A 26,508-nucleotide genomic window follows, 5' to 3' on the forward strand; every position below is an offset into this window, starting at 1 on the left:
TTTCTTGTTAAATCGTGAGATACTGAAACATCGTAATGATTCACGTATCCAAGTGTTTTCAAATGCCTTACAATGCTCATATGAGATATATAGAGAGTATCTCTGCAATGTCCCATACAGTGTGACCTAGATAATTTGTCATCATCAATGGCTGCAGACTTGCTGGAAGATTCTCAATCTTCCAGATCAAAATTTCCACTACTGAACCAAGCAAACCACTTTCAAACAGTAATCTCAGGTATGGCACCATCTCCATAAATGGCACATCTTTTTTGCTGTTTGTTCAGTGTTTTTCCTTTCTAGAAATAAAAGAGCATCAAATGATGAAAATGCATCTCATTTTCCTCAATCTTCATTTTTAATGTAAAAATATTTAAAACTCACAATCCACACATGAATTCTATTGAAAGACATGAAATGTTACCTATCAGAGTATGTATACATGTCGTATATTTCAATCACATGTGAAACAAAATTATATGTTTAAACACCATCTATTAAAAAATCACTACAAATTTTTGTTCCAACCCAATAAAAAGTCGAGTTGAAAAGATAGGAGAGATGTTAGAACATAAGTCAATATTTGCAATAAAAAAATAAAACGTGTAGTAAGATTAGTCAGGCTGGTCACAGGAGAGAAGCATAAATGGAAATACTGTTGGGTAGCTAAGTTTGGTAACAGAGTTGGATATACCCTCACTGGAATAATTATTTTACATAGTTGAGATAGTTAGGGTGAATGATAGAACTATGATTAGGATAGTAATCTCTAGATATAGTAAGATTAACAGATAAGCAGACCAATCAGTTTTATTGGCGGTGGTGATGATATACAAACAGGATATGAGATATATGAAATAGTTAAATGATCTTAAAATGGCATTAATATTATACACAGCTTAGGTACTAAGCAACATATTCAAGTATTAATCTATTCATTTTTTTTTAAACTCCATTTACGAATAAAATAGCTACATGGAAACCTTTACAATGCATGATTGATAATTATTATTGATCCCATAATAAAACCTAGCCAGGAAATTAAAGTTTCAGCCATACTCTTTTTACTCTTTTACTTGTTTCAGTCTTTTTGACTGTGGCCATGCTGGAGCACCACCTTTAGTCGAGCAAATCGACCCCAGGACTTATTCTTTGGAAGCCTAGTACTTATTCTATCAGTCTCTTTTGCCGAACCACTAAGTTATGGGGGCGTAAACACACCAGCATCGGTTGTCAAGCGATGTTGGGGGGACAAACACAGACGCACAAACACATACATATATATATATATATATATATATATATATACGACAGGCTTCTTTCAGTTTCCGTCTACCAAATCCACTCACAAGGCTTTGGTCGGCCCGAGGCTATAGTAGAAGACACTTGCCCAAAATGCCACACAGTGGGACTGAACCCGGGACCATGTGGTTGGTAAGTAAGCTACTTACCACACAGCCACTCCTACGCCATGATCATTCTTATTTAGAAAAGTTTCAAGTAGTTCACAATTACATAAAAACTGGAGATTAAAAGACATAATTTGATAAAAATAACATATGGAAGAATTTATTGCTCAGCAGCTTTAGGATTAAAGACATAAAGTTTACCAAAATAAAGTAATGAAGTGACCAGCTAAAAAAATACTTATTTATAAAAAGTATTGTAGAAGATTTCAAAAATACTGAACTGAATATCAAAGATTATATTGTCCAGCATTCTTTCTCTCTTTCTTGCTGAGGCACCTATGTGTCTCCTCTACAATAAGACACATGTCCCTGTCCTTCCTTCTTTCCTACTTTTACCTCTCTATACCTAGCACAATGCCACCTCCTTCAATATAGCACCCCCACTGTGTAAAAGGTTATGTTTTGGATGTTACTTGGTGACCCCAGTAGTGTTGGTGCCATGATAAAAGCAATGAGTACACTCTGTAAAAGTGATAGGTGTTAGGAAAGGCATCAAACCATAGAAACCGTGCCAAAGTAGACAAAGACCAACACAGCTTTCAGGCTAGTTGGATCCAGTCACACCATTCAACCCATGCCAGAATAAAATATAGATATCAAACAGTGTTGAAGATGATCTTTATATTGAACTAAGCCCATTATTCAAATCCAAATAAAATCTGTCGTACTGTTTTCAATGGATGTATTTTGTTTCAAGCTTTTTTTCCTTTCTCTTTTTCAAAAAAAGCCTAGCTATCAGAATGTATTCTAGTCACATTGGAAGTCTGTAGTTATGTTCACAATTTCATTGAGTTATGGTTTAATTAGAGGAGATAAATTTTTTTTCAAACTAAAGCGCAGGAGTGGCTGTGCGGTAAGAAGCTTGCTTCCCAACCACATGATTCCAGATTCAGTCCCATTGCATGGCACCTTGGGCAAGTGTCTTCTACTATAGCCTTAGGCCGACCAAAGCCTTGTGAGTGGATTTGGTAGATGGAAACTGAAAAGAAGCCCGTCGTATATATATATATATATATATATATATATATATATATATATATATACACACACACACACACACACACACACACGTATATATGTATGTATTTATGCATGTGTTAGTCCCCCCACTATCGCCTGACAACCAATGTTGATGCGTTTACGTCTATATAACAGTGGTTTGGCAAAAGAGACTGATAGAATAAGTACTAGGCTTACGAAGAATAAGTCCTGGGGATGATTTGTTCGACTAAAGGCAGTGCTCCAGCATGGCTGCAGTCGAAATGACTGAAACCAAATAAAAGAATAATATCATTTTGATATTCTTGGTGAATTTGATAATTTTATAGAATATTTTTAACTTACAAGAAAGAAGTAATAGTTACAAAAGCTTTAGGAGAAAAACAGGTTTTACTTTAATGTTAGTTAACTTCTGAAGTGGTAAAAAATAAATAAACTATTGAACAAACAATAGCTACTGTAATTCCATATAAACAAATTTTCATATCTTACACCATAGAAATAGTTACACTACCTACACCATAGAAATAGTTTAGGTAAAGATATGTAACATAACACGGAATAGTACATGACTGTATATTTGAAAAGTTCACATCCTAACCACACAGTTTCAGATTCAGTCTCACTGCAAAGCACCTTGAGCAAGTGCTGTTGTAGCCCTGAGCCAACTAAAGCTTTCTAAGTGAATTTGGTAGTAAGAAACCGAAAGAAGTGCGTGTGTGTGTGTGTGTGTGTATGTGTGCGTGTGAGTGCATGCGTATATCTGCAATCACTTGTACAAGAGTGCAGTAAGGCAGTGTTCTTTAGTTTCTCCTATCAACAAATCATCTGAGCACTTCTTTCTTTTGAAGCCTCATGGAATAAATAACCCTTTACTTGAAAAATAGAGCCATTTTGAAGTCTTTTTATACTAGATAATAGGTTATGTATAACATTAAAATGTTTACTATAAAGACTGTATTCTTTATCTAAACATCAATTTAAACTTAATATAAGGATAAATTATAAGATTAGCATGGTAGATGTACGAAAATGAAGGTTGACCCCAAGACTGGCGAGATGGTTTGTTTGTGGAAGATGTGAGAAAGGAGCTGGAGGGCTGGCGGAACCAGTGGAAACACTGTGTGACGAGGTGGAAACAGGGACAGGGTTTTGTTATTTGAGGGATAGGGTGGATGTGAATCAGTGGTGACAGCAAGAGCGAGACTTGGCTGGGTGAAGTTCAGGGAATGTGGAGCACTGTTATATGAGAAAAGGTTCTCATTAAAGATGAAAGGAAGGGTCTATAAGAGTTAAGTGAGAGCTGCAATGCTGTATGAGAGAGAGAGCGAGAGAGAGAGAGAGAGAGAGAGAGATGGTAATTTTGAGGACTGAGAGAGCAATGGTGAGAGAAATGTGTGGGGTGAAGCTGTTTGATAAGAGGAGGACTGAGGATTTGATGGGAATGCTGGGGTTGGAGGAATCGATAGAATGGTTGGCATGGGCATGTTCTGAGGAGGGTGATTGCATTTGAGGTAAATGGAATGCGAAAGCGAGGTAGACTGAGGAAAAGGTGGAGGGGACAGGTGGAGGGGACAGGTGGAGGGGACAGGTGGAGGGGACAGGTGGAGGAGGAGATTGGGTGGGTTGGTTTGAAAAAGGAGGATGCCCAAAACCGGGCAAGATGGCGAGATGGTGCGAGGGCAGTTGCTATGGCAATGAGGTAGATCCGGGCACCCCCATTAATGGGGACAAAACCCAGATTTAAAACACATGATGATGACGATGATGATTGTTACCATATTTAATATATTCATAAAGCTGAAACCTATAATAAGGTTAATGTCTTTACAAACTATATCTGTCATATGAACCAACAGTCAGCAATTTAAAGCCTCTAGCCCTGGTCTAGCCTTCCAGGAAAAATTATTCAGCCCTCGGCCCCCGAACAAAATTTGATATCTACCAAGCTTGTGATGTCTAGCAAAAAATGTTGTTTGATTTCTGATGCAATATTTTGCTAACCTAAAATAATGATTAAACCACTACACTAATACCTAAATATACTTACTACGATTTTCTACATACTCTTCCTATGCAATATCCTGACAAAAGTTTGTTGCTTATAATGTTGTATATGGAAATAAATACAGTTAAAAAACTAAGAGGACAATAATAACAAAAATAGGTTGCTCTAAAGTAGAGAGCAATGCCCATATGTGTCAGAAAGATCCATTGATCTCTTCTGTCCTTGTCAAGGGGAGTGCTATGGTTAGCACTCCCCTTGACAAGGACGGAAGAGATCCATGGATCTTTCTGACACATATGGGCATTGCTCTCTACTTTAGAGCAACTTATTGTTGTTATAATTTCCTCTTAGTTAACAAATAAACAAGTAAATTGACACAATACAATGTCTGCAAGTTGATAAATACCACCTATTCCCCTCCATTTTCTTATTGCTACATAAATTAAGGGTAAAATATCCTTTTACCCGCACCCATTTATTGCACTTGGTAATACGAAGGAAAAACTCTAGTGTAATAATAATTGGGTATTCTTCCGGCAGTATATTGGATAGATATTATCCCTTAGTGGGTTGGATTCACAACCCCTAACTTTCTTGGATATATATATATATATATATCATCATCATCATCATCGTCGTTTAACATCCGCTTTCCATGCTAGCATGGGTTGGACGATTTGACCGAGGACTGGTGAAACCAGATGGCTACACCAGGCTCCAATCTGATTTGGCAGAGTTTCTACAGCTGGATGCCCTTCCTAACGCCAACCACTCTAAGAGTGTAGTGGGTGCTTTTTACATGCCACCGGCACGAAGGCCAGTCAGTCGGTACTGGCAACAGCCACGCTCAAAATGGTGTGTTTTATGTGCCACCCGCACAAGAGCCAGTCCAGGGGCGCTGGCAACGATCTCACTCGAAAGTCCTTACACATGCCGCGGGCACAAGTGCCAGAAAGGCGACGCTGGGCACAGGTGCCATCACAATTTCGCTTTTGCTTGTCATCATTTTGAGCGTGGCCGTTGCCAGTACCGCCTGACTGGCTCCTGTAGGATTTTCGAGCGAGATCGTTGCCAGTGCCCCTGGACTGGCTTGTGCGGGTGGCACATAAAAGACACCATTTCGAGCGTGGCCGTTTTCGTGCGGGTGACACGTAAAAGCAACCACTACACTCTCTGAGTGGTTGGCGTTAGGAAGGGCATCCAGCTGTAGAAACTCTGCCAAATCAGACTGGAGCCTGGTGTTGCCATCCGGTTTCACCAGTCCTCAGTCAAATCGTCCAACCCATGCTAGCATGGAAAGCGGACGTTAAACGATGATGATGATGATGATGATGATATATATATATATATATATATATATATACGAATATATAAAAACACTACTCTCATTATTATATTAGGAGATGATTCCATATCTGACAATGTACTCCTCAATCACTTAATGTTTTAAACAAGAGAATGCAAATATTGATTAGTTGAGAACTGAGTAGACACAAGGTTGTAATAGAAGATGCTTCTATATACTGAAGGTGTAATTTTTGGTGGATTTATGAGCATTTTATCAAAACAAGAAACAAACAAAAAATAAAAAGCAATTCTTCTCTGACATTAAAAACAAGAGAAATCAAAACCATTCTGGAGCAATAGGCAAAATCCAAACAGACTACTCAGTTGAAGTCAATATCTCAAATGGCAAATTTGTGATTACATTAAAAAAATAAAAGTGAAACAGTGGAAACAAACTTATAGTTAAAAAATCCATGGATTTGGTAAAATGTTAACAGAAATGGTCTGGTTTCTTGTTGAAACATGGACCACAGTAACAAAGTGATTGTAAAAGTCAATTTAATCTGAAGTAACCAACACAGTTTCACAAAAAAAAAAAAGAGTTCTTCTAAATCACAATTCAAAATTTCTCAGTGATGTAAGACATTTTATTAAGTAGGTAAACAACATAATAAGGAAGCTAATGTTAGCAGTACCCACAAAATATTGCTGTAGGCCCTCTACAACTTCTATTCAACACAAATGGGTTTCTTGGTTGCAGTGTTTCGAAACATTAAATATTTTGTAAAGGATTCTGTGTCTTTGGAAACATCGGGTCTGATATTGACTCAGTTCTAGAAAAGATACTTAGTTCCCTAAAGAATATTTGCATAGGTGCAGGCATGACTGTGTGGTAGGAAGTCTACTTGTCAATCATATGATTTCGGGTTCACTCCCACTGCATGGCACCTTGGGCAAATGTCTTTTACTATAGCCTCAGGCCAACCAAAGTCTTAAGTGGATTTAGTAGACAAAAACTGAAAGAAGTGTGTGTGTGTGTGGTGTTTGTCTCCTTGATAGTTATGAATGTTACTGTCATACAAGCAGAGTCCTTTATTCCTAATCTTCTAGTCATGGGGAAATATTACCTTACTTAGAAACATGTGACAAGAAGAGCACCAGGCCATAGGAAATCCACCTCAACAAATTCCATCAAACCCATGTGAGCATAGAAAAGTGGACGTAATGATGATAATGAAAACAGCCAGGAATAATAAAAAAAAGTATGTCACTAATAAAACAAAATATAAAACCAGAAGATATGTCAACTGGCACACTAAAAAAGTGTTCATCAAATGAGGAGCTTCTGTTAAAAAATCTCAGGGGTTCTACTAAACACAGCCCACTGCAGTGTAATAGAATATTTATTAGTTACCTGGTCAAACAGTCACCTGCAGTATAGGAACCAGTTGGAAATAGTGATATTCACATAACTAAGGGAGCATTTTCTCTCCCACAATTTTTAGGTGTTCAGAAATATTCTTTCGTCAATAAGCACAAAAATGGAAAGTTAATATGCATATTTTCCATTTCTTTTGTTTCAGTCATCATTGAACTGTGGACATGCTAGGGGTTGGTTTTTAGTCAAATGAATCGATCCCAGTACTTTTTTATTTTTTTAAAGTCTGGTACTTATTCTATCAGTTTTTAGTTTCCTTTGCCAAACCGCTTAGTTATGGTGACACAAAGAAACCAACAGTAGTTGTTATGTGCAGGGAGGGGGGGGGGCACACACAAACATACATATTTATTTATGTCATGGCACTCCGTCAGTTACAACGACGAGGGTTCCAGTTGATCTGATCAACAGAACAGCCTGCTTGTGAAATTAACATGCAAGTGGCTCAGCACTCCACAGACACATGTACCCTTAACGTAGTTCTCAGGGAGATTCAGCATGACACATGTGCAACAGAAACAGGAAGAAAGAGCGAGAGAAAGTTGTAGTGAAAGAGTACAGCAGGGTTTGCCACCCCATCCCCACCCCTGCCAGAGCTTTGCGGAGCTTTAGGTGTTTACACTCAAACACTCACAACACTTGGCCTGGGAAGCGAAACTATGATCCTACGACCGCGAGTCCACTGCCGTAACCAGTGGGCCACTGCACCTCCACATTTATTTATTTATATATATATATATATATATATCACCATCATCATATATACACACACACAGAGAGAGGCTTCAACATAGTTTTCTTTTATCAAATCTGTTAATGGCATTGATCGGCCTGGGGCTATAGTAGAAGGCATTGCCCAAGGTGCTAGGGATTGAACCCAAAACCACATGATGCTGAACTAATGTGCACAAAACAAATAAATTAACATAGAAATGAGATGTCTGACACCTTGCTGTACTCAAGAAGACCCATCCTCCACAGCAGAATTGCTAATGCTGCTCCCCCTGCCAAAGAGGATTGGCCTGCAAGAGCCTTATGCTGGTGCCATGTAAAAAGCTCCTGTGTTGGTGCCACAATAGCACCCAGCACATTGTAAAATGGTTGGCATTAAGAAAGGGCATCCAGTCATAGAACCGCAAACCAAATCAGACTGAAATCTGGTGCAGCTCTCCTGCTTACCAGCTCAGGTCAAACCGTCCAATCCACGCCAGCATGGAAAACGTGTTACATGATGATGATTATTATTATGCATGGATTTCTGTTGGTTTCAAAAACGAATATCGCAACTGTTTGATTAACAGAACAGACTATTCATTGAATTAATGTATCTATAGCACAGTATTATCCCACATGCATTCATAAGATAAGTCTCAAGCAGAATCAGCATGACAGCATGTAAATTACAGGTATAATCCACCCAGGAAGCTGCCAAACAGTTTTCATTGCCCAATTTTTCTCAAAATAATATAAGATTAGGTATTGCCCAAGATGCCATGCAGTGGAATTGAAACCAGGACCTCATGATTGAAAAAGTATACTCCTAAACCATTCACCCATACTTATATCCATTATAGATCATTAGTACAAACTTATAGTGGAGGCGCAATGGCTGAGTGGTTAGGGCAGCAGACTCGCGATAATAGGATCGCGGTTTCGATTCCCAGACCAGGCATTGTTAGTGTTTATTGAGCGAAAACACCTAAAGCTCCACAAGGCTCCGGCAGGGGATGGTGGCAAACCCTGCTGTACTGTTTCACCACAACTTTCTCTCACTCTTACTTTCTGCTTCTGTTGTGCCTGTTTTTCTACGGGCCAACCTTGTCACACTGTCACGCTGAATATCCCTGAGAACTCGTTAAGGGTACACGTGTCTGTGGAGTGCTCAGCCATTTGCACGTTAATTTCACGAGCAGGCTGTTCCGTTGATCGGATTAACTGGAACCCTCGATGTCGTAAGCAACGGAGTGCCAACAACAAACTTATAATGCTTATGACAGGAGCTGTAAGGCACAGAACATAGAGTGTAAAGCATATTCCTTTTAATTCTTGAATGCTCTTTTTTTTTTTTAATATCACAAGTTCAATACCTACAACAACCATTGTTTTGTGTTGTCTAATGTTCTAAGAGAACACATTTTGTCAAGAGAAAAATCTATATCAGTATGACTACGGTAATGATTTGTGACAGAAACAACATCCATTGTCAAACACTCGCTTCAATCCATGTTTCTATTAAATGCAAATAAAGAAAGAACCACCTGATCTTTTCTTGACATTGACTGCTAACAGAACTTAATTTACAAGTGATATGGCATGTCTAACATGAGCTAAGCCTAATACAACCTGGGGGTCTTTCACCTAATCAAAATAGGATAAAAAAGAAATAACTTACAAAATGTGAAATCAACACTTACAATAACAGGCTATCTAAGTAAACATATCCATTGATTATCAACAATGATAAAACAAAGTACTTTAAAAATCAAAGACTAGACTGTAATATTTAAACCAACACAAATACAGAAACAACTCAATCAATTACTTAGGCACATTAGAATCACTCTAAAACACAACACATCATATATTCACTAACAGATCCAGTGTAGATCTGCCAAAATAGCTGAAGGCAACTAATTCTAATCATGTCATCTCTATGAAATTAGACATTATTTTGCGCTAACTTCAATCAAAATCTCCAATCATACGAATCTAATTCGATAACAAATATGATTCCTCCATACTCTAACTGTTACCCTGTATCCCATCTCAAGTCAAACTACAAGGCAGGGCACAATCAATGTGTTATATTTAAAAAGGATAGTCATTTCATTCAGCAGATCACAGACTACACACTTTGATCTTTCTACCCTAGAACAGCAACTGTCTAAAATAACTTCCTTGCCTACATTTTTCATCCAACAAGCATTACTTTACTTAAGTTCAAACTGAACACCAACAGCATAAACCTCACCAGACTGGGTTGTTTGCAAGAACTGTAAACTGCCCATTTACTCATAAATAAACAAATTAGTAACACTGCTTTACTCACTCCATAAATCAGTGGTTCATTATCTTTTAATGATCATCTAGCTTCTGTAGAGGTATGAAAAATTGCTTGAGACCCTAAATAATATAATTTATTATGTGGGGGTGATAGTCATTATTCCTGAAGCTCAATAGATCATTTGAGCATCAATGATGTTCTGTTAATGATTAAAGTGATTTCCTATTGCCCAAGTCCAGGAAAGCAGGGGAAAAAAGCTAAATCCATTATGCAGTGCCTACTTAAGGTGGACTCATTTGTCCAGAGTGGATATAATGTGGTAGTTATGACAAGGTACACACTACCAACCATTTTGCTCACAACACACACACAAAACTGATTAAACCCAAACCTATTTCAAAATTCATCTTTTTAAACATCACACTTAAAAAACATATTAATGAATTATTTCCCTAGAAAAAAAAAACTTTAAAAAAAAAAATTTGAAATTGAATGGTTTAAAAAATATAAATATCTTTTCATAATTGAAATTGAAATTGAACTAAATTCGATGACTGGCACCTGTACCAGTGGAGTGCTAACAGCACCGTCCAAGCGTGATCATTGCCAGAGCAGCTGTCTGGCTTCCATGCCAGTGGCACGTAAATAGCACCATTTGAGCGTGATCATTACCAGCGTCGCTTTACTGGCACTTGTGCCAGTGGCACATGAAGACATTCAAGCGAGGTTGTTGCCAGTGCCACTGGACAGGTTCCTGCGCAGGTGGCATGTGAAAAACACCATTTTGAGCGTGGCCATTGCCAGTACCGCCTGACTGGCCCTCGTGCTGGTGGCACGTAAAAGCACCCACTACACTCTCAGAGTAGTTGGCGTTAGGAAGGGCATCCAACTGTAGAAACTCTGCCAGATCAGATTGGAGCCTGGTGTAGCCATCTGGTTCGCCAGTCCTCAGTCGAATCGTCCAACCCATGCTAGCATAGAAAGCGGACATTAAACGATGATGATGATGAATTGCATACTTCTAAAACTCTTTTATATTTTACTGTTTACTTTGTTTCAGTCGGACTGCAGCTATACTAGGCATCACCTTCAAGAGTTTAGTCAAGCAAATTGGCCTCAGTACTTATTTTTTAAAGTTTGGTACTCATTCTATCAGTCTCTTTTGCTAAACCATTATGATATAGGGACATAAACAAACCAACACCAGCTGTCAAGTGGAGGTGGCAGAGAAACACAAAGACACACACACATGATGGGCTTCCTCACAGTTTCCATTCACAGAGAATTGGTTGGCTTGGAGTTATAGCCTCCATTCACAAGGAACTGGTTGGCTTGGAGTAATAGCCAAAGACATTGCCAAGATTCAACACAGTGAGACTGAACCCAAAATCAGTGCACCCTTTCTCATAAGATTCATATTTTAGTGTCTGGAGAAAAATCAGTCACAGAAATTTATCTGAAAAACAATTTATGTTTGTTTGAAAGTTAGCAATATGTGTCTTATATTTTCCTTAGTACCAACAAATGAATATGCCTTCAATTTTACATATAATTTCAAGAAATACATCTTTCACATTAATTTTCTTTATAAATATATCTTAACTTTGGAAATATTTTGCATTTTGTTTTTGCTGAAATCACATGTGTAAATATTTATATAACATAGCCTGCTATATGGACACCTGCTACATTAGTTTTCAATTTATGTTTACACCTACACCAACTTTACTAAGATTAAATTTTCCCAAGACTACAATCATTCATGTGTTCTCATTTCACACCTCAGAAGCCTTAATACAACTCCATGGTGGCATACCATCCAGTTTAAATACCATTACTTTAAACTCTAAAAATATATCAGATAAAAATAGGTTTCTTTGTAAGTTACTGGTTCAAATTCTGGGACTAATATTTTATGAGTTAATTCAACAAAGAACATTACTTCAGTTAATTTAACTGAAACATAAGTTATAATTACCTCTTCAGGGGTTATTGTAATAAAAGCATTTAACCATTAAAGCTAAGACCTATACCCAATCAGCATAAGAGTACAGTGCAATCACTACTTGCAACAAATTGTTCCTATCCCATAATACATATTTACTATTTAGGTGAACTGGACCTTTGGAGATTTGTCTCAGCCACAAAGACAATGCTGGTGACAGAATCTGAACTACAAACCCATTTGGCTAGTTGTTCAGTATACTAATAGGAGCACTCCATCGGTTACGATGATGAGGGTCCCAGCTGATACGATCAATGGAACAGCCTGCTCATGAAATTAACTTGCAAGTGACTGAGCAATCCACAGACACGTGTACCGCTAACGTAGCTCTCAGGGAGACTCAGCGTTACAAGGCTGGCCCTTTGAAATACAGGTACTACTCATTTTTGCCAGCTGAGTGGATTGGAGCAATGTGAAATAAAGTGTCTTGCTCAAGGACACAATGTGTTGCCGGGAACTGAACTCACGACCTTACAATCATGAGCCGAATGCCCTAACCACTAAGCCATGTGCCTTCACTGTTCAGTATACTAGGGACAATGAAAACTACACTCTATTCCAATATTGTTATCATTTTAATGTTTACTTTTCCATGCTTGGATTTTACTGAGGCAGACTTTTTACAGACGGACACCCTTCCTGTTGCCAACCCATACCAGTTTCCAAGCAAAGCAATATTTCCCCATGGTTAGACGTTTTTGTAGAATACTCGAAATGAATAACATACATTTACAGCAATCACACGATAACAAGACAAGGACACACACACATTATACATACACATACATAAGGCTAGTTTTAGTTTCCATCTACCAAATGCACTCACAAGGCTTTGGTCACCTAGGAATACAGTAGTGGACACTTGTCCAGGGTGCCACACAGTGGGACAAAAATCCTAAACTATATAGCTGGGAAAACAGAACTCATTATTTCCTAATGTAAGGAGACAAGCTGGCAGAATTGTTAGAACAACAGACAAAATGCTTAACACCATTTCTTCCCACTCTCTACATTCTGAGCTCAAATCCTTCCAGAATCTAGCTTGTCTTTCATTCTAGTAGAGTTAATTAAAGTATCAGTCACGTACTGGGATCAATGTAATTGACCACTTGCTTCCCACTAACATTCCTGGCCTTGTACCAAAATTTAAAACCATTATTTCCTAATGTGGACCTGTTACGATGAATAATATTTTAGAAACAAAAAAATTGCAAAAAATACTTTGAACAAATTTGCAGCACTTGAAATATGAAGAACATTTAAGAAATAGAATTTAATTGATATATAAAAGTAGGAGCAAATGAAGCATAAATAGACCATCTGTAATCTCTGTAGTAGTCAGACAATCAGTGAACTGGAAATACAATGTGAACTAGATTGTACAGTAGAAAGTTAACAGCATAATTAAGAACTAGCGGGACCTGTGAATATTTCATGGAATTAATGGTAAACTTAATGGGTTACTTCTGATAACTTTATTCAAAAAACCTGAAAGCGTAGCCTGTGTTGTATCTGTATCAAAAGATAGTCGCTCATCTGCTTATCACTGAAAAGTGAAGGAAATCGGAACACTATGATTACTTAATGCACTTTATATATACACTTTATGCACAATTTTATAGACTTAATAATACACCACACTCTCCCGCTTTGCCTTACCCTTTCTTTCGCTCTTCACCTTCCCTTCAACTAATCACCTGAAAGTATTACAGATGGGCTAAGTAACGAATGAAAAAAAATTAATTCAAAAACAAAAAAAAAATTACATATTACACTTACCACCACCTCCACCTCTCACCGCCCCCATCCCTCCCTCCCCCTTCAACTAATCACGTGGAAGCATTATGGACAAGCTAAGTAACAGAGTGACAAGCAGAATTATTATAAGATGGTTGAAAGGCAAAGCTTCATAGTGCAACAGCTCAGCTCACTTCCATCTAGCAAAAAAGAAAGATCCAGTGATGTAAGGTGTCAGTCGATGACAGAAATGAATCTCTGTAAAGCTACTGGTAACGTGTAACCAGTACACACACCTGTTGCATGATTGGGTTGTCAGCAACTAAACTAGCAAGCTTGTTTGGTGAGGAGGGTGATTTGGACACCCAGTGGAATGAAAAACAAAACCCATCAAAGGGTGGATGAATTCAATTGAGTCAACAGCCATCCAATTGTGTATATATATATAGTTAACTTCCATGATGTATAATCCCCAAACCAGGGTCACAGCAAAGTCATGCGGAACAGCATGGGAGATGTGAAGTTTGGCATATTAATCTTCATTCAACAAAACTACATGACAGTCTGGGCGGAAAAGCTTCTTCAGCCAACAGTCAGTCTAGGATCAACCTATCCAGTTAGCAGATTACTGCCAGTCGACAGAACTTGCAATTCATCAACTCACTTTAGCTATATGAAAACACTATGGAGTTCTGAAACCTCATAGTGTACCAGTTGGAGTTGGCTGACAAGTAGTAGTAGAAGGGGGAATAAAAGGCTCAACCAGTCAGTTCCTGACATCACCTAGAACTAATTATGAGTTTGTGTAGACGGAGTAAGTATTAAATGCCTGCTTTGGAAATATTACTAATAATGAAATTTTTAAAATTCAGAAGAGCAATATACATAACTAAACAGATTACTAATGTTTATTGAGGGGAAAATAAATTAGGCTAAGTGAATAACACAATTTTGGTTTGAATATTAATTGTTTACATAAAATCTAGATAAAATGCATATTAAGATAGAAATTTACACCTGCTTTTGACGATATTATACTCTGAAACCAATGTAATAGAAATTGTTTTGTATAAAGGAAAAATGAAATAAATTTATTACTATAGCGAGTGTTGTCATAGCTGTAGTTATAGTCAGCCTTGAGTGAGCAGGGGATTGGCATGTAGTAGTACATTAGGTAGCTAATGTAACCTACAGATCCAGTACTTCAGATATAACATGCCTTCACTCAGCTAAGAACCAAACTTGCTCTCTGAGCTGCAGAGTTTCAGTTCTGAAGCACAGTATCACACTTGTGTACGTTGGAATTTCTCCATGGTCCACTCTATATGTTTGTCAGTTCTAGTAGTGACCACAGAAGGTGTGAGCAAGGCTGCTTCAGATAGAACAGAGGAGTCAATGTTCTCTGTGCTTACCTCCAAATGGTATGCAGTCTAGCAGTCTGGAGGACTTATATTTTTATCTTTTACTTGTTTCAGTTAGACTGTGGCCATGCTGGGGTACCGCTTTGAAGAGTTTTTATCCGAATGAATTGACCCCAGTACTTTTTTAAATCTTATACTTATTCTATTGGGCTTTTTTTTTCTTTTTTGCCAAACTACTAACTTACAGGGATGTAAACATATGAACACTGGTTGTCAATCAGTGATGGGAGACAAACACACACACAGATATATATATATATATATATATATATATATATACTAGCAGCTAAGCCCAGTTTCACCTGGTCCGTTTGGATGATGTGGCTGTAAAACCTGCTCTGTGTAAGCATTCAACTTGTTTGGGCACGCTTACATTAAAAAACGATTTTAGAATGACTTTTTCTTTCAAAACGCTAAGAATAACTAACCAACAAAAAAAAAAAACAAAGATTCAACCAAATCAAAGAATAAACCTAAATACTAAGCAAACAAAGATGAACCATCCCACTTCCATTGCACATGCACACACTCATCCTTTTACATACACACACATATATTCACAGAGTTGAAACGCTGTTTGATTTTTTTTTTTTTTCAGCATATAATTTCATCATCCTACTACCAAGTATGACATCACTCCTTCCTTCTTTATTCATCTATCACCCCTTCCCTTCTCATTCATAAATACAAGAGTATTATTATAATAGATTATCTCAGTAACCATGGGAGCTATGAAAAAAATACAAAGCCCAGGATCACCACGGGATCATTCTACATATCTGTGTAATTTTCATGCAGTTCCACCCAGCCGTTTGATATTGAATCCCAAGACAAGAAAGAATTGCCCATGTCAAATTTATATGTATATATATATATATATATATATATATATATATATATAGTAGTTTCCGTCTCCCAAATCCACTCAAGGCTTTGGTTGGCCCAAGGCTATAGTAGAAGACTCTTGCCTAAGGTGCCATGCAGTGGGGCTGAACCCAAAACCATGTGGCTAAGAAGGAAACTTCTTACCACACAGCCATGCCTTCGCCTGTTATTTTTGTGTGTATCCATTTTACATTAATATGGACTGAATGTAAGGTACAGAGTTGTAATGCTCTGGGATATTTCAAGGTGATTGAACATGTAGTGACACAAATAATTTGGGATGTTAATGGGTATAGCAACATGCTGTGCTCTTCACATGCTTGCAGTCTTTTATTTTGAGTATTTTTCTTTCATTGTGCAGTGGTGTGTAACAAGCCGTGTTCTTAATAAATTTTCTGTGAAAGAACAGGTGTGGCTGTGTGGTTAAGAAGCTTGCTTCCAGCCATATGGTCCTAGATTTGGCACCTTGGGAAAGTGTCTTCTACTATAGTTCTGAGCTAACCAAAGCCTTCAGAGTGAATTTAGTTGATGGAAACCCCAAAAAAGCCCATCATATATGTGTGTATGTGTGTGTACCCTTGTCTTGACGTATAATGATTGTAAACAAACATTACTATCATACAAGTAAGATAGTGAGTTTCCAATCTTTGATAAAAACAAGTCTGACTGGGGGGGGGGGGGGAATATTACTTTGCTTGGAAACAGATGTTGGTATCAGAAAGAGCATCTGGCCATAGAAAATCTATTTCAACAGTGCTGATGGCGACACAGCTGAGAGCCCCGAGAAGATAAGAGAGAACTATAAAAGATCTAATGCATTATTAGCTAAACGTGGTGCATAAGAATGCTTTCTGACTACAATTCCTCGTTTGCACACAGAGCTCCTTATAGAATGCAATGGTTATATTTGTTATTCTTTAGTGGATTTCTTTTTTATCTTTTAGTCAGGAAGGAAAGTAGTGCAACAGATAGGAGTTTGCTAAAAGCACCCACGAACTCAAGTGATGGCCAATGGATTAAGACTACCAGCCAAGTAGGCTATGGTAGGATTTGAACTCGGAATACAGAGAGCCAGAACAAATACTACAAACCATACCGTCTGACATGTCAACAGTTCTCCTAATCCACTGCCCTGGATTGGTACTTCTTATTAACCCTAAGAGGGTGAATGGAAAAGAGACCACAACAAGATTTAAACTAAGAACTGGGTGAGAATGAATACTATGCAATGTTCTAATCATTATCATCATGACTATTTAATGTTCATTTTCCATGCTGGCATAGTTAGATGGTTTGACAAGTGCTGGCAAGCTAGAGGCCTGCACTAAGCTATACTGTCTGTGTTAGCATGGTTTCTACAGCTGGATGCCCTTCCTAACACTAACCATTTTACAGTGTGTACTAGGTGCTTTTTACACAGCACCAACAAGGTCACCAAATAACTTGCAAGACGAGACCCCTCAACTAAGAGGAGAGCAGTATTGAGAGAGGTGACTTTGTGCAGATTACAAGATATTAAAGAATGATAGGACATCCTGATCAGAAGCGAGTTGGTGGATTTGGCAGATGCTACTGTTTTTAGTCAAAACATTTGGAACTAATTTTCTTGATAGTTGATGTAAAGCTGAAGCAATTGTACTGTTATGGCAATGAGAGGTGTGGTGTCAACTGCATACGAAACTGTGTTTTGTAGAGATATACTGGTATAAGTTAAAAAGAAAGAGGAAGGATCCTTGTAATGCTTGATAATAGAGATAATGGATTCTAAATGTGTTGTAATTGAATTCTAAATAAACTTGGCAAGCCGATAGATAGTGTGCATTTCGTATCGTTTCTAAAGGCAGTATTATGATTTTTTTTTATCTGAGTAGGAGTCAAAAGCATAAGTATTAAGGGTAAACAGGCTGAAGCAAGAGGCTTTTATTTGTGTTATTAAAGCATTAATGTATCGTTTGTGTGAGATTTCAGGGTAAGGTGGTAGCTGAGAGCAGTAGTCCATGCCCAGGTTATGAATTGAAAAAGGAATGAATGGATTAACATTATCAAGGATGAATCTTCCTGGGTTTTCTGAGGATGTGACATGATGGAAGCAGTGAGGTCTTGTGAACGTGCACGACATTGCTTTGTGGGGAGTTGTTATTAGGTTTTAGAAGTATATTTTTTCCCCATTTACGAGATGTTGAGGATTTGTCGGGTATGGTACGGATAGATGTTGGTGAGGGCAGTAATGTATGATGGTGCTTTTGTAGAGTATTAAGCTTGGGGGAGGGGGTCCATATTGCTTTTCTGGATCTAAGGAAAGAAAGGAGTCAAAACCAAGTTTCGTTGAGCTAAATATAAATTATAGCTATTATTTTAATCAGTGGTAGTAATAATACCAACGAAAAAAAATTCTGGACGTGTTTAATGCATCAGTCATACTGTTTGGAGATAAACATTACAAGTAACACTTTTGTATTTAATACACAAGAACTAAAAACAATATCTAAAAGAATATATCTTTTGTATGTGAAGAAACCGTCTGTGAGAGTAGAAAGCACAATAAAGCAAATGAATTCGTCTCCTTTACTGTTTGTAAATAAAAATGTGGACAGTTGAGCATCACGTGAATTGTTCTATGGTAAGAAATATCAGTTACCTTAATATTCTAGTTTTATCGATAGCTATGAGTCCTACAAGATTGTAAAACGATTTTGATTAACTAGAATGCAAGATTAATGCAGGAAAAAGCACACATTACAATTTTGACATGACATCAAGACATTTAACTCCTACATTTCTAACCTACACTTTTCAACCTACATCAACACCCGATCTGGAATACGTAACACTCTTCTAGAACTGAATGGCAAACTTCATTAGAACCACCACATTTACGAGTCTGTTTAGCTCTTAGATCTCTTTACATTTTTCTAATCAGATTCCAATTACCGAATTTAAAAGTACTAAAAGCACATAGGTATTATGAATTTTTTTTTCTCTCACCGCATTACGTATGATAGCACTAAACTGACGTATTTCAAAAAGAACCACAAGTATTTTTAATTCGTTCCAGCTAAGCTGCAAAATGAAAGTGGAGAGGGGGTATTCTGCAGACAAATTTTAAACTGTATCAAATCAAATATTTTATTATTCGAAAAAAAATCCGAATGACAACTAAACCCTAAAGAAACATTTATTAAAAGAGTTCAACCTAAATCATACTCGAGAAAGACTACAAATTTTATTTGATCAACCAAATGGAGAAACCATCATGACGTGGTTTTTTCTAAATAATTCTGGAAGTAAAAGTGTTTAAATTTTATGAATGGATGTTTGAAAAAAAATAATGGACAAATATACAAAATATGAAACAACATCTTTCTAAATAAATTTATAGATAAAAAAAATAGTTTCAATGAAACATAGTCTTTAAATAGGGAGTTGATATTGGCAATTTGTTTACAAATCTCAGGTCAGAAAAGCGAACAGAACAAAGATATAGTCATATATATATATATATATATGTATATGTATGTGTGTGTGTAAGTATGTATGTATGTGTGTGTAATATTTTAAACAATCCTTCCAAAAAAAATGAAATTTAGTGTAACCAAAATGATGTATTAGGTGAATTGAACAATCTAGGATCAATAAAATAAGCAGTTGTCCATGTGACTAAATTCCAGAAGCTCAAATTGCATCAGAGGTTGGGGAAGTATGGCGGTTGCTGCAACAAGGGACATCATTGAGAAAATAACGGGTGTTACTGTCAGAAAATATACAGAAGCTGTGGTAATATATGGGTGACAGTCTACTCGCATGACAATAGAAGCAGCTAACAAAGCTGGTCTTCATAACAACACGAAAAAAAAAACCCAAAATGGTTACTAGCATTTTAAAAATATATATATATAGGGGTAGCGTTTGAAATGAAGGTGACTAGTTGAAGGAGGATGACACAGTACCCACGTGCAGAACTTTGATGATACCTTGAAATACCGAAACTATAGAAATGGTAATTCATAAACATCCTCTCTGTAAAACCACCAGACCTAGTTAACTAAATAAATGAGACTAGTTATTACCATTAGCACAAATCAAACAAACAATTTCTGACAATTCGGAACTTGACGAAATTACATGAGAATTATAACAATGTAGCTAGTCAGCGTACAGATACCTTGTTTGGAAATGCATTTTATTATCAGTTAATTAGAAGCGGGGTAGCAGATTTTCTAAACAGAATGGTATACACAAAAAGTATATATCGACAGAATCACAATTTAATGATGTCCTATATTAAAGTGAAAACGCTATAGATAAATGACTATTTCCTAAGGATTGCAGGAGTCAAGGTTAATTTTAGCTTATGTTATCTAATAAATGCTAGGTTTGGATTTTAATAGAAATTATTAATATCAAGTAGGTGATCAAAACATTTTAGATTTTCTTTTTTCAAAATTGTTGAGGGAGAAACTAAATGTCAAGGAGAAAAATTAATACGCAATGGGATGTAGATTAGAGGATTAAAAGGGATTCCCCCCCCCCGTAAATGTGCAAAGAGGAATTTTGTTTTCGGAAGGGAATAGACAAAGATAAAAGTGTAAGCAGATGGGTGTGAGATCACAGACGTCAATGAATATTCCCACGTAAATTAAACACGTAATTATATTAACACACTTGGTCATTCAAATATTTAATTATTTGTCGATTGTATTAACATACAGAAAGGATTGGAGTACAAGAAAATTTTCTACACCACACAAAGTTTGACAACTATTCACAAATAAATCGGTTGTAAAATGAGGAAATTATTATTATTATAGGTTATATATCATGACCCTTTTTATTTCCAACTCATCCACCAAGAATTTGTCTGAGACAAACAGCTACAGCAACCACGGCAGTACCAGCCGATGTTGATGTTATCATTATGTGTTCCTTACCTCTGATATTTCATCATCATCGCTGGTTGATATGTCAGCAGGTCCGAAGATAGGAGTCGAATGTGTACTGTGTCCACCACCACCGACAACAACAGAAGATGGGAAAGGCGGTGATGATGGAGATGTCCGTTTAGTCCTTGCTACTGTCGCAGAGCCCCCAAGTCGTAAGATGGGGGTACTCTTCATTGTTTTTTGTGATTTCACCGATGAGATATCACTGCCGTTGTTATCACTGCAATTACTAAGGAGGTGGTTGCTTATGTTGCTATTCCCAGGAACTCCTGAAATGGCTGTACTGCTTTTTTTGCAGGTCGTCGTCGTCGTCGAAGTCGCCCCAGAAATAACTGTAGTGGACGTAATATTGTTTGTGACAACTGGGTAAGTACATGTGTGACTCGAAGACGCACACGAAGTAGTCTGTGTAGCAGTAGAATTGGTCACAGATGATTGCACCACTGCTTCTCTGTTGCACTTTTTTCTGTTACCGTTTCTCCTAGTTCCTTCCATTTCAGTATGAAAACCACCAGTATCGCTATCGTTACCAGTATTAACACTAGAACAAGCTAAAGTACTGTGTTCAGTTTTATTACTCTTACTTTTATCACAGGTAGTGCTGTTCTCACTGGCTTTGATTGGTGTTGAAACCAAAGCTGCTAGTGTTGCAGATGCATTTGTTGAAATTGTAGTGTTAAATGTGTGTTTGCTGGTACCGGACTTGGCCGAATTCTGTTCCATTTCAATATTGTCTATACACAAATACCCAATAAATGTGGATTTGTGTATAAGGTTACAACTGGTGTGTTTAGATATTAAAATACATTCATATGTGTCTTAGTAAATCAACTGACACATATGTATATTGAAAGAAAATTAGAACTATATATATATAAATACACGTAAGAGTGTTTAGTATCTTGAATAAAGAATATTTTACGTTAGTATGATATTTTTTTGTTTTTTTTTAGCAAAGTTCAAAAAGCAATATTAGGTTATGTGCAATAATAATAGCAAGTGGGCAAAGAAAGAATAAGTGAGCATTTATCTAACTTTCGTGACCCTTACTTTTCAGATATTGAACAACATACAATATAGTTGGCGTTGGTAATATTATGAAATTTTGAAATAGCTGTAAAATTAAATTTCATAGTCTTTTGTTACTCGGTAATGTTACATAAATTTTTTCCTTGACCGCCATCACCGAAGTGCTATAATACAAATACCCCGGATGATTATCGCTGCGCAAGTTCACGAAAGTACTACATATATACACACACACACACACACATGTATATATATATATATATATACACACGCGCGCGCGCACAATTAGATTTACATTTAATTATCAGTTATTTTCCCTGTTTTGGTGTTTTCATTATAGGTTTTTGATCTGACCTCTTTTTCTGAATTTGCCAGAGTATTTTCATTATTGATAAAGTAAATACTTTCTCAACCTAAGCGAATAAAGGCTAACTTTAGATATTGCTTTCGTATTTCCACAACAAATTGCCAAAAACAAGGTCGTTTCCTGTTATCTGCCAAAATTTGAAATAATTTTATTATTCGTTAATGAATTTATAAATTTCACGGGATAATCATCTCACATATTAAAATGTTCAGATACACAAAATAAAAATGAAGTATAATTCAAGGAAATTTTATTTTATTTTTTTAATAACGTCGGAACCAGTGACGTAACACTATCTTTACAAAGTAATATGTTCAACATCTTTCTACAGATTTTGAGCTGAAGGAGTCATTACAATCAATAAGAAACTCCAATAGCAAGAAAATTCATTTATATTTCCGATAACTCACGAGACACTTAACTCTTTTATTTTAGAGTTTAATATGTTCGGAGTAAAACACGATTACTTCCCCTGTTAGTCAAACTCTTTGATCATTTCTTATTTCTTTTAGCATTAAAACACACACACACACACACACACACATATATATATATATTATGTAGCTTGTCACTACGCGTGATGATCTCGGGGTTTTTTTGTTTGTTTTTTTTTACCTCGTTTATGTGTAGTCACTTTCAGTTTGATGTTCTCTTCCTTTCATATGTTTCATAAAATGAATCCAGACTAGAGAGTACTGAGTCATGACATTTCATTGCCACGTTTGTATTGTCGAAAACTAGGTCTTCGGGATTTGGTCGTGCAGTGACGTAGTGTGGGGTGTGCGGAACGCCCTGGGCTGCTATTGAGTTGGTGAGGGGGGGGGGGACATTTTGAAGATATGCTGCACCACTATTCGTGTCATATTCCTGGCTGTACTCTCTTGTTAATTTAACCACTTGATTTTTTCTTTGCAGCCTTAGTCTTCTGAGGTAGTGCCAACTGCCTAAGCCTAAGAACGAGCCGACTTGCTGGGCGTTCGACTTCCTTGAAGTAGCAACCAAATCTCCCTCGTATAAGGAGAAAAGACACTAGATAAAAGCCAGGGTCGTCGTGGCCGGTTGCCTTCATAGGTCTGCTCGATCAGGAATTATTTGGTACTAATCAATTATTACAAGTGCTTAGTCATTTATATGCATTTGATAGAATAATAATACTTTAAAATCTCTGTCCTGAACACTAATTTCTAACTTTCACGCAAGGCCACAGTTTGGAGTATTTGATTTAAATGATTTTAACAGATAGTGACTGCCTATTTCTTAATATGTCCAAATTACAAAAGAAGAATATTTTGCCAATATTTCTCTTACATGCCATTATCTCTTAACATTTATGTTTCTCCTATTATTTACATAGTAAATGTAATATAGATAGTTCTTTTTTCTTTAATTCCACTTTTCACTGATCTTTTTTGAATTAGAGGCTTTCTTTCCCAAATACAGTATTTGTTGGAAATATTTTTATAATATATTCATTATTCCAACTTATGAAATTTTAAGCAATTTTTAAATTACAGATTCAGGAAACTAGATATAGAGGAATGGAATGGCTTATATGCTGTACAAGATACGTACAAAAATACAGTAAAATGAGTCAACGATTTCAGTGATGAATTTACTGTGAGTGTAGGAGGTCTATAAAAGCTCAGTCTTCAGTCTTCTATTAATTACAGCCCTACTGGCCACCACAGAGGGGTTTACTGACTGGGCTATGATGGGAACTTTTGTATGCCAAAGATCTAGTTCTCATAGCTGAATCTATATGGGAAATACTGAGCTTGGAAGTTAAACCTAGAATCGAGCTGTCTTAAGGTAAACAGCAAAGACAAAGGTTTTAGTAAGTAGGAAAGGTAACAGCAGGGCCGGCTCAAGGTACTGGCAACTCGGTCAGTCACCCAAGGCGCTAAGGAGGGTGTGACAAAGACAAGGAAATTTCTAAGACCGTCAGCTTGTACAAACCGAATTTCAGCTTGCCCGGGGCACCAGCAACCTTAGGGCTGGCCCTGGATGACAGGACCCTATATCTTCAGTGAAATGGCCTTGTTCAATAAACAAAAAAAGAGTAGGTATAAACCCCCTGTATTGTAAGCTATGGACACAATAGAGATCTCTGACACACTAACAGAACTTCATGTGATATATTCACTAGAGCAGTACATACTATGAGCACAACAGAAATAGATTCTCTTAAATGCCCAAAATAGTTCACTAGAAGTTGTTGATAGCTTTTTTTTTTTTTACCTAGGGTATTAGCAAGGGAGGTAGTTACTGTGATAGTATAGCAGTCATAGAACAAGTTAAAGAAAGTTCAAGGAGCTACTACCACTGTTAACAACAAAGGTCTTTTCTGTCAAAATGAATTTCAGATTATATATTTGGGTTAGAACTGTGATGTTGCCTAATAGTGAGACACAGGCCTCAAATGCAGAGGACATGAGAAGACTGGAAAGAAATGAAGTAAGCATTCTCCTTTGGATGTGCACTATAAGTGTGTATAGATATACTCAGAGGAAAACCGGGCATCAGATGTGTGCTGGTATGGACAAGGGATGTGTATGGATGAGGATAGCTGTATAAAGAAGTGTTGATCACATAATGTTGATAGAACTTGCAGAAGACAGAGACTCAGTAAGACCTGGGATAAAAAAGTAATCTCAGGACCTTGAACCTTACAAAGGACTAGATGATTGGCAATATACAATTCTTAAGAAGATCCACCTATCTCAGTGAAACTGAATTCTGGAAGCATTGTGCATATATATTAATTGAAGTGTACAATATTATATATCCATTACAGCCGATCTTACCTATCAGTTTTGCACCAGGGATTTAACAGTGTTAGGTAACAGTCCGATTATGTTACCCTGTGCTCATCAGTGGTAACTGTTATATATTTATGCACAACTGGGCCCTTCACCTAATTTCTTTCTCAAGAAACCATCACCATCCACCATCTCTTTAACTTCTCCTCTCCCTTCATACCACTTCACCACCACTTTTCTTTTAATCTCTTTCCAGCTCCACCTCAATCACTCCTACTCTGTCTTCTAAAATGTGAGTTGTCATGTAGCCCCTGGACTGCAAGAAACCTGTTCAATTCTCATACTTTAATCCCTCATCTCCTAGCATAATGCCACCTACTCAGGATTTTGTGAACTACTCAGCAACTGCAGTATTGCTGGTGGTAAGAAAAAGAGTACCCAGTACATGCTTTGAAGTAGTTGGCATTAGGAAGGGCATCCAGCCCTAGAAACCGTGGTCTTCAATTTGAGGATAACTTCCTCCCTACTTCTCATCAGACTCAGAGACCTTATAAAGAGTTATAGGCACAGTCTTTCTTCACGTCATATATTTCTATTGCTCATACCACTGTAACTCCTGTCCATTTTGTCCATACCATTATCTTTTTTGCTTGCTTTTGCTTTCTGCACCCTCACTCCAATTAAACATAAAAAAAGAGCAATTTTAAAAAGAAAGTTGTATCAATGATCAGAAAGTCAATAAATGTTCAAGTTTAACTGTGCAGGCAATAACTTAATGATAAACCACAAGACTGAGCTGAGTAATTGATACACAGTTTAATAGACTACTTCTGTATATTTCTGAGTTAAGTTAACTTCAATATGGTGGAGGCACAATGGCCCAGTGGTTAGGGCAGCGGACTCGCGGTCATACGATCACGGTTTCGATTCCCAGACCGGGCGTTGTGAGTGTTTATTGAGCGAAAACACCTAAAGCTCCACGAGGCTCTGGCAGGGGATGGTGGCGAACCCTGCTGTACTCTTCCACCACAACTTTCTCTCATTCTTACTTCCTGTTTCTGTTGTGCCTGTAATTCAAAGGGCCAGCCTTGTCACACTGTGTCACGCTGAATCTCCCCAAGAACTACATTAAGGGTACACGTATCTGTGGAGTGCTCAGC

At 37.2% G+C, this 26,508-nt stretch overlaps 1 protein-coding gene and 2 non-coding genes across 3 annotated transcripts in view; 1 reads left to right on the forward strand and 2 right to left on the reverse strand.

Moving 5' to 3' along the window:
- Window positions 1-22,385, reverse strand: part of LOC106883585 (ankyrin repeat domain-containing protein 17) — a 120,375-nt gene extending 97,990 nt beyond the window's left edge. Inside the window, exon 1 of the mRNA XM_014934654.3 lies at window positions 21,182-22,385. Coding sequence (XP_014790140.1) covers window positions 21,182-21,916 — 735 coding nt within the window. The 5' untranslated portion in view covers window positions 21,917-22,385. The remainder of the gene's footprint in view (window positions 1-21,181) is intronic.
- On the reverse strand, window positions 4,626-4,742 carry LOC128247954 (U6atac minor spliceosomal RNA). The gene has a single exon (XR_008264290.1). It is a non-coding gene; the product is annotated as a U6atac minor spliceosomal RNA (small nuclear RNA).
- On the forward strand, window positions 4,693-4,813 carry LOC128247953 (U6atac minor spliceosomal RNA). The gene has a single exon (XR_008264289.1). It is a non-coding gene; the product is annotated as a U6atac minor spliceosomal RNA (small nuclear RNA).
- Window positions 22,386-26,508: the final 4,123 nt, after the last annotated feature.

Source organism: Octopus bimaculoides, chromosome 5 (genome assembly GCF_046866305.1).
Source record: "Octopus bimaculoides isolate indiv1 chromosome 5, ASM4686630v1, whole genome shotgun sequence".
NCBI classification, from domain to species: Eukaryota; Metazoa; Mollusca; class Cephalopoda; order Octopoda; family Octopodidae; genus Octopus; species Octopus bimaculoides.